At 37.3% G+C, this 10,278-nt stretch overlaps 1 protein-coding gene across 1 annotated transcript in view; it reads right to left on the bottom strand.

The window, feature by feature from the left end:
* Positions 1–10,278, bottom strand: part of TRIM9 (tripartite motif containing 9) — a 106,005-nt gene that overhangs the window by 31,382 nt on the left and 64,345 nt on the right. Inside the window, exons 4-5 of the mRNA XM_006920197.1 lie at positions 4,972–5,082; positions 3,707–3,860 (exon numbers count right to left, since the gene is read on the bottom strand). Coding sequence (XP_006920259.1) covers positions 3,707–3,860; positions 4,972–5,082 — 265 coding nt within the window. The remainder of the gene's footprint in view (positions 1–3,706; positions 3,861–4,971; positions 5,083–10,278) is intronic.

Here is a 10,278-nt window from a genome sequence, read left to right as displayed (position 1 = left end):
AGGCACGGCACTTAGGAGGAGTAATAGCTATCGGTCTATATGCTAAAAAGGTTTGGTGGAGTGTTAGGTCACTATTTCATCCTGATTCTGAATGAATGGTGTTTCATTTCAAATCTTAAAATTTCCTTCCCATGACCTGAGAAAGACTTGACAACACCAACTTAAAATTAAGGGAAAAATGTTTCCATTATTCTCTAATAAAAACAGGAAAAAAATTTAATCTGTTGTTTTCTATAAAAGAAAAAAATAGCGTGAGAGATCAAACACCACTCCCAATAGTCTCGAAAGAGGGCAATATAATTTTCTAATAAAAATGCAACCAGAAAACATGTCATTACAATTTAGGGATGTTTGAACTAGGAAGGTACCAGCATTCTTCACTTAGATCTCACTTGCTTAGGGGGTAATATGGAATTGGAAAGAACAGATTAGTTAAATCCTTAGCTAATAGAATAATTTTAGGCAGTGCATTCTTGCTGGCCTAAGAAGAAACATTTAAAAGCTAACAACAGAGCTATCTTCTTTGATATTAAAAAAAAAAAAGACATCGAAGATAAAATTTTAAAACCAGGGAGATGCTAAAATTTTGATGCAAGATGTAAGCAGATATGTTAGGTTGTCAGTTTGAGTCATAACTTTAAATGTATATTAAGTAATTTTGAAAATATTTTAACTTTCTACTATTATCTACAATTAGAAAATAATTAGAACAGTTAGAAAATATTGCATTACACATATTATTAGTTTTACAGTGGTCAAATTCCTTTAACACCATTCCAAATGCTACTTAAATTTTGTCCATTTGTACAGGAATCTTGGAGAGTAGTTTCTTGAAATATTTTTAGTGAGAAGCTGTGAAACTGAAATTTATTAAACTGACTATGAATAGTCTATAAAAAAGTCTACCACTACACTGGTTCAGTTATATATGTGTTAACATATCAAAGAGGCCAGTAGAAGTCTTAACTACAGCCAATCAAGTTGTACTGTGTCATTACCTTGTGCCTTTTTCTTTCCATTGAAAACACCTGACAGATAAAAATTATTCAGATTCTAAAGAGGACTAGGCTCTCACTGAATTAATTAAGCTTAATGAGCACAAGACAAAGCATATAAATTAACTGTGCAGAGGGATACCAATCAGAAGTAAATTAAATTAAGATGAAGTGTTAAAAAGAAAAGAAAAATGGAATACTACCAAATGGCCTGTTATATTACCTTCATAAATAACTGTCCTGGATAATTTTGTGTTCCAAGTGAATTTTGCTGCGAGAGTGTTCTGAATTTTGGCCTTTAGAGTGCTTGGCATTCTCTGCTGTGTGTACAGACTTTAATGGATTGTACCTACAGCCGCGTCCTGCTTATTTCTGTCTGCAGCCCTCAACAGCCAAGTGACAAAGCTTTAGGAATGCAGTCTGGGGTGCACAGCGCATGAACCTGCAGTTCCCATACCAGATGAAGGACCTGCTCACTCCAATACAATTGTTACCATCCCGCCAACGGGCCTGGACTCAGGGGTGGGCAGATGGACATGACTCAGAATGACAGCGAGTGGGCGAGGAGTGGACTCTACCAGCTAATGAAAGCATTTCAAAGTCCTGAGGCTTTTACCCTCTACCTGCCCTTCCTCCTGCCTCATCACCAAGGCTAATTGGGTTGGCTCATTTTTTTTCTCTTCCACCAAAGCCCTTACATTGCCCTTTTGTGACATACTTTCTCCTTTGAGCTACTTGTGACATAACCTTTCAATAATTTTTCCTCATTGAAAGAATTGGGTACAGAGAGAGGCTGATGGAGGGGGATTTACCTGGGGTTCTATACACTATTCAGATGGCTACATTTCACAGGCTACTGTGTAGGTGTTAAAGAGAGAATTTTAAATAGAGAGGAGGAATTGCTACAACAAAAAATTAAATTTCTTAAGTTTAAAAGAGGAATTTAGTTATCCTTTGAAGAAACTGCTTAGTGAGGATCTAACTTTACAGTACAAACTAGAAGTTGTAGGTCTGGGTTCTGGAGCTATGCTCCCTGGGTTTGAATCCCAGGCCTGGCACTCACTAGCTTTGGAGCTCAGGCAAGTAACTTAGTTTTCCTGTGCCTCAGTTTCCTTGGCTGCCTCCTAGGGCTGTAAGAATGAGTTAATCTATGTAAAGCAGTTAGGAGAGTATCTAGCTTGGTAAGCAGTCAATAATGTTAATGTTTTTGTTACTGCAACGAAGCATTTTTATTTACTTGAAAAATGAATTAAGGTATCTTCCCAAAGCAATACATATTAAACAAAAAGTGAGAAAACTGATAATAAAAGAGGGCAAAAATCAATTAAAAGGATGAGAGACGTACATGTACCAGGTACAGTGTGAGTGTAACTGTATGATATGAGCCAGCAGTTGATAGCCCTAAAACTTGCTGGGTTATGTGGTTCTCTGTCTGAGAAAGGGAAATGTGTAGATTTTTCTTAAGAAACAAAAATTTTAAAGCACTGACTTCTAAGTCATTATTACATGAATGCTTAAATTGGGAGACACAAAGAACAAATCGGTTTCTTCAGTTTTAAAAAAGATCAGAAAATGACAAAATTATTTAGAGATGGAGAACAGATTCATAGTTGTCAGGGATTGGAGATGGTGGAGGGGAAGAGAGGTGTGGGTGTGACTATAAAGGGGCAGCACGAGGGAGGTCTATGTGGTGATGTAATAGTTCTGTATCCTGATGCAGTGGTGGTTACACACCTGACAAAATTGAACTTGACACATACACTGTGCAAATGTCGATTTCCTGGCTTGGGCATTACATGATAGTTATGCAAGATGTAACCTTTGATGGAAACTAGACAAAGGGTACATGAGATCTCTCCTTACTATTGTTACATCTTCCTGTGAATGTACGATTATATCAATGTATAAATGGTTAAAAAAACTATGAGAAATATTTTTCAAATGAATACTACTTATACTGCCATTAAAATATCATTGCATGGGTTAGCTTGAGTTTTTATTTTTCTTTGAAAAAGTTATTTTCCTTAAGATAATTTTAAGGACTTGAACTTTCCCTCAGCCACTACTACATCTCAGAGAGATCTTGCCATATTTTTCAATCATATAAAGCAAAAAGTTAAAAAAAAATTTAAAAGTTTATTTTAAACTTTCATTTTCTTTCTGTATCCAGGGTGGCATTTTCCTGACCAGTACTGGCAAGCTGACTCTGATCCTCTAAATCTACTCTCCCACCTAATCCTCCCACTAAATCCTCACTCAACCTTTTGCTCACTATCTGTATCTGGGTGGAATCAGCTGTTTCAGTTCTGAACTCTCTTGATTTATATCAGTATTTCTGGGTTATTTATATTAATATAACGAGGTATAGAGATGCTCGTTCTCTCTTTTCCTCTCTCTTTTTATGTCAGCTATTCCCTGATGCTGAGCACGTGAAATCTCTAAGACTCTTAAAGTGACAAGCTTTGAATTTATCTGAATTTATCTGACTTTCCGAGATGTAGGTTATACAGCTACATGGGTATGCTTCCATTACCTGGTAAGATAGGAGACACTCTATGTCTTCGTAACACTAACCAGAGGTGTGTGTGTGTTTACTTCCCCACCTCTCAGGTGATTTATAAACCTGGCAGCTGCCTTTTTGCCTTTATTCTGCTTTAAGCACCCGTCTCCACTGGAGATGTCGCTATGACTGGGGGGATGTGGGGACGTACCTTTCATCTGCACAAAGTCGAGCTGGTGAATGGATTGCAGCAGAGGGCTGTTGTCCAGACTCAAGTCGAAGTCCGTGGTCATCCTGGGAGTGAGTGTGCCCTTCCCCCACTGATCCTCAGTCAGGTGCACTCTCCTTATGAGGGCGTCAGAAATCTAATCACATCAAAGACCACAGCCTAAGAAATACAACACCACGCTGGACGCAGAAATCTGCTTCTCGACTCTGCCGGAGTGTGACCACCAAACCACCTTGGGACTTATAACGTCCCTTCTCCGGTGAGGAGCCTATTAGGATGGAGGTGACCCATGATTTATCACAAAAATCTGGACACTTCTGTGAGTCACAGGGGGTGCTATAAATAATTAGGAGCTATTAATTGCTCTAACAGACAAACCTGGATATATGATCATGCCATTTATGACTGATCAGCTAAGAGCCAACAACATTAAGTAATGATGTGTTGGCGATTAACTAATCCTACAGAACCAACCACCCTGATTCTAATATGAGGTGTGGGTATTCTGTCAAGACCTGGAAATGAGTTTTTCAGAAGAGTTTAGAAAGGCCACATATGATAATCTGTAAAATGAAGTTTCTTATACTTTAAGCCATCATCTTCATGTATCATTCTATTCTTTGGTAGAGAATGCTTTCATTTCTTATATTTAGTCTCCATCATTCTTGGACAGTTTGGTAGAAAGTGAGCTGCAAGGGATCTACATATTCTTTAATAAAAGGTCCCTTAATAATTTAGGTAGAAACTTAAGTAAAATTCAGCTGACATTATAGCATCTCACTCAAACAAATAACACTGAAAAAGTCATGAGACATTCAAGGAATAAAAAAACTTCACTTTGAGAAATCACTGACTTACAGGCAGTGAGAGGTATCAAGAAGGTAGAAACCTTGCATACTTAGACATTCCAGCTAATAAAACTGTCCAGAATATATTAATGGAAAAGAACCCAATTCTTAGGCAAGGCAATAACTCTAGTTTGGAGGAACTTATAAAGAATTATGTTTTCATGATTAAACGCAAGAACAAAAACAAACAAATAAATAAGTCCATGCGCTTCTCAATCTTATAGCACGTGGTGGCAGAGACTTCCAGGAAGTCAGTGGAGTTTAGCAGACACCCACATACACACCGCAGTGTGAAGGCAGGTTCTGTTATAAAGGGGGCCAGGGCCATTGGGAGTCTGGCCTTGGTACACTCAGTCTCATGGGACACTGAGAATGAAGCAGACTTTAATTAATACTCACCTGCAAAAAGCCACTAGGATCATTTTCCTTAATCACCTCCAGGCAGTATTCCATGAGACCCGTGGTCTGGCGCAATTTCACTGTGCAGTGAGAGATTTGATCTCGAACCACCTAGGAATGATGAAAGAACAAAATGGTCCAAAATGGCAGAAAGTAGAAAAGAAGCAAACTAGGACTTCGGAGAGCTTCTTCAAACCAGAATCCAAGAGCATCGTGGAATGGAATTAAATTTATGAGGTGATTTTGTGACAATGTCTGCTGTGGACAATGGCTCTAGAGGACAGATTGGATAATGGTTCTTATAGGAACTTGTTACAAAAGGACTCATCAGAAAGGTGTGCAGACTGGAACCATGGGAAGATGGTTACCTTGGTGCCTCATGGGACATCTTCTACAAGTTCCCCGGGCTCCCCTCTTCTAGGAAGCTGACGACCCTAAGCTGCTCTAAGTGGGAGGTCATAGAGAGTCTTAAAAGGAGCTGAGCAACCTGATGTGCGGCTGCAGCTTCTGCTCTGTGACACAGTGGCCCACCCTCTCCGACCCACTACCTGTCCTTCTCAACAAGACATCACCATCTGAACACAGTTCATTTCTCATTCTGATTCTCTTTCTTCGGGTGGGCGATGGGGTGGGGCTAGAGGTGGGAGTTGCTGAAAGACAATGAGCTAATGACAAGTAAGCCAGAGAAAGATGGATGCAGAATTATGTTTTAAGGATAACCCACTTAGAATCAACTCATTTTGGAAAACAGTTTTAAAGGCTGTTCTATTTGTCAAGCTGTGAGTCAGCTTCAACCTAGAAAGGCAGTTTCTGCCTCTGGGAAGTTGTCTTTGGCCATTGTCAAATGCATGACAGTCCCTGAAAAGTTTCTTTCTTCCGAGATGTTAGTCTTCTGTGTCCTCTGCTCAGTGACCCAAATCCTGAAGTTATTTTTGAAGCATAGAGTTGAATGAGAGTTATCTAGGAATCTCAATCACTCATATCCTAGATATTTATGCTACTTTGCAAAAGCCTCAACAATATCCAGCATTCCAGATTTTATGGATAATAACTAAAAGTTTTAATAATAATAATAATTAAACAACTTTTTCTTGTTTACCATAAACTTATTTTCCTTTAACAATTATTACATACACTTTCCAAAACAACTGGAAAATAGATGAGAAAGAAGCAAATCATTTCACCTCTCTATGCAAATTTTTAAAGGCTTTACTATTTCCTTTTAGTTCTTTTCCTTGAGCTAGATTTATTTACAGCTGCAATCATAGTATGTGACAATTTTACCCCCTTCTCACTTAACACTATATCATGGTCATGTTCCACATTGCCACCATCAGTAAACGTTATTGGCTACATAAATATCCATCGAGTGAGTTATCATAATTTATTTAACTGTTTCTGTTTCCCTATTTTTGGACATTGAAGTTCTTCCTAAGTTTTTGGCAATCTATCCATTCATTATTGCTGGTCTTTGTTTCTACTTTTTTTTTTAATGTGAGAGTCTAATTTTTTTATTGTGATAAAATACACATAACAAAATTTACCATTTTAACTATTTTTATTTGGATAGTTCTGTGGCATTAAATACATTCATATTGTTGTGCAGTCATTATCACCATCCATCTCCAGAACTTTTTCATCTTCTCAAACTGCAACTTTATACCCATTAAGCAACAACTCTCCATTCTCCTCTCTCCCAGCCCCAGGCAAATACCATCTATTTTCTGTTTCTGTGGATTTGACTGCTCTAGGACCTTCGTACAAGTGGAATCATACAATATTTGTCCTTTTGTGACTGGCTTATTTTGCTTAGCATGTTTTCAAGGTTTATCCATGTTGTAGCTTGTGTCAAAATTTCCTTCTAAGACTGGATGATATTCCATTGAATGTATATACCACATTTTATTTATCCATTCATCCACTGATGGACACTTGGGTTGCTTCCACTTTTTGGTTATTATGAATAAAGCTGTTATGAACATGAGCATACACATATCTGTGAGAATCCCTGTTTTACTTCTTCTGGGTATACACCCTGAGGTAGAATTGCTGGGTCATATGGTAATTCTATTTTAATTTTTTTGAGAAATCATCACACTATTTTCCACAGCAGCCTTGCCATTTTACATTCCCACTAACAATGCACAAGGGTTCCAATTTCTCCAAAGCCTCATAACTTATTATTTTCTATGTGTGTGTGTGTGTGTGTGTATGTGTGTGTGTGTTTAATAATAGCCATCTTAATGAGTGTGAAGTGGTATATCATTGTGGTTTTAATTTGCATTTCCTTAATGATGAATGATGTCGAGCATCTTTTCATGTGCTATTGGCCATTAGTATATATATATTTTTTTTGGAGAAATATCTATTTAACTCCTTAGCCCATTTTTAAATAGGGTTGTTTGTTTTTATTGTCTTTTGATGCACAAAATTTGTAAATTTTCATGAAGTCTAATTTGTCTACTTTTCCTTTTGCTGCCTGTGCCTTTGGTGTCATAGCCAAGAAATTATTGCCAAATCCAGGGTTGTAAAGTGTTTGCCCTATGTTTTCATCTAGGAGTTTTATAGCTTCAGTTCTTACATTTAAGTCTTTGGTCCATTTCGAGTTAGTTTTTATACGTAATGTTAAGTCCAACTTCTTTTTTTTGCATGTGGATAGCCAGTTTTCTCAGTATCGTTTGTTGAAAAACTGCCCTTTCTCCATTGAATGGTCTTGGAACCCTTGTCAAAAATAATTTGATCATATACATGAGAGTTTATTTCCTGGTTCTCTATTCAATTCCAGTGGTCTATATGTCTGTCTTTATGCCAGTACTATGCTGTTTTGATTATTGTAGTTTTGTAGTAAGTTTCGTAATCAAGAAATATGAGAACTCCTATTGTATTCTTTTTCAAGATAATTTTGGCTATTGGAGTCTCTCAATATTTTGACGGATGATTTGTTATTGCTTTTAAACTTTTATATAATTAAAATAAAAAACAAATGTAGGATATAAAATCTCTATCAGAATTGATGAAAGAAACCAACTTCGATGTGAAGATTATCTGTTTTGTTGTTTTGGTGGGGAGTGTGGAGGAGATCGAATTTATGATTCACTGCTTGATTTATTTTCTTCTGGCATCTAGTATGTTTCTGTTAAATCTGCTGGTCTGGGCTCAAGGAATGCAAATTATTTTATTTCTTCATCAGAAAATAAACAAGAAGGTTAGGTTTCTGTTTCTCGGGCTGGGGAGAGAACCATCGACAAGGAAACATTTAAAAATGCAAGGCAAGTGGCCTCTAGCTAATATGGTACTCCTCTCTGCTGTAGAAGGCTTAACTGAATTGTTCTCAGAAGGTGCTTCTATATTTTGGTAGCCAGTGCATCAACATTGCTAAGTAGCAGAAACCTCAGCAGTCACCATGCTCTACCCAAATGGCATCTGCCCTAGCACTCTGCCTAACTTTTTGGTCCTGCAAGTTCGACTAACAAGCGCAAACCGGATCTGAGCACAGTAACCCAAAGTGAGTCTGCTTTTGAGGCAAAATAGACTAAATTGTTGTGTTTAATTTCCAGAGCAGTCAGCTCCATGATAATTTTATGACATAAATGTGGTGAAATAAATACAATACTCAGGCCTCATAAAATTCTATGTCTGTTTCTGCAAATTTCCTTCTCAAGCAAGGTTTATGTGGTGCCAAAGGAGCTGTCCAAGTGTCGGGGCTCCCTGGCTACTTTTAAGAAGCTTAATTGTTGCATTGCCAAAGTGTCAGAGTTTCAGCGGGGGTTTGCCATTGGCTCCTGAATGCCATGGTTCAGGCTTCTTGGAAGGACTCCATACGCCTAAGTTCCTGGCTCTTAATTCCCACTGTTGCAACAATGGATTCTGGTTTATCTTTTTACATTTTAATCAACCATTTCACAATAATCACCAAAGCTTGTGATAAAGTCACTGCTAAAAATCAAACTACAGGGTCCCAGAAGCAGCATTTTTGGGTGCGTTGTATTTGACTTCTAGTTCCTGAATTAATTTAGTGAGATTTCCCATCTTATGGAAATCAGCCAAATAATTAGAACTTTTAAGTGTATGAATATTTTTTCTCTAATTGAGTGTCTTTATTAGCTCTCTTACTACTTTATTCACCCTATTATTTCTACTCTTTTTTTTTTTTTTTTTTTATGGAAAACAATTCCTAGGAAGCCAGGCCATGTTGCTTTATCTTTGAGTTCCACATTTCTGTGCTGTGGTTCTGATGCTCTAGAGAAACCCTTGGCACTCTGTTTGCAGCAGCTGGCTGGACTTGAGAGTGCCTTTTCTTAGGAAACATGCAAGTTGCAGGGATGACACAATAGGGACAGGAATGACACAAATAGGGACTGGGAAACAATCTTCCTGCTTTCATCTGCATTAAAGCCTAAACCATCTCTTCTGGAACAAAGAATTAATTTGTGTTCCACAGTTTCAGAAAAGGCTTTTACCATTTTATCGGTACTCACCATCTGTTCTGGATGGCAAGTGCCTATTAATCATTTGAACAGTTTTATTTTGTTAAGTGGAAAATTTATAAAGGTCATTTCTCGGGTCAGGATATGACACTAACATCTATTTGAAAAAGGAGAATCTGAGAATGGACTGTTGTGCCCCTTTGAATGCTCAGACTTTTTCAGTATCATAGAGCAACCTATGATAGGTTATACAATACAAATACAAAATTTTGTTTTGCCTATCTACAACTATATTTTCCCATTCTACCTCTAACAGACCAATCTCCCTCCACCCATCTCATATAATATATCCAATAGCATGAACTAAGGTTAATTGAGGGGAATTTCATTATTTTATCTAATTTGACCTTGACAACCTTCCTCTGTTCACCTCTCCATCATACATGTGGCTCTTTAAATTTTTCTTTATTTCTTCTTTTTAGTAAATACTTTTTCTCATAGCATTCTCTCTCATCATGGTATCTGAAGGAATGCCACTAATGAATTTTTAGGCTAAGTAAATAACATTGTTTATTTCAAGAAATTCTTTTAAAATATAATCTATACCTTCCAATCACAGTTGAAAACAATTTCCCCTAAGTATAAGGTAATATTTTTTTTTCTGTTTGAGGTACAAGTACTTTCAAGTAATATTTTTTTTCTGTTTGAGGTACAAGTACTTTCATGATGCAAGCTTGAAGAATTTATTCATTCCAGGTTCTTTTGGTCAGTAGAGGGAGTTTATATGTGTTCCAACACATTTTGAGGCAAGATGACCAACTGATGTTTGCAATGGACTCATCTGTGAGTTACAGGTGAAGTGCTTTGGCCATCAGATTCA

The sequence above is a fragment of the Pteropus alecto genome, unplaced genomic scaffold (genome assembly GCF_000325575.1).
Source record: "Pteropus alecto unplaced genomic scaffold, ASM32557v1 scaffold86, whole genome shotgun sequence".
Taxonomy (NCBI): Eukaryota; Metazoa; Chordata; class Mammalia; order Chiroptera; family Pteropodidae; genus Pteropus; species Pteropus alecto.
This window is presented reverse-complemented; position numbering and strand designations above follow the sequence as displayed.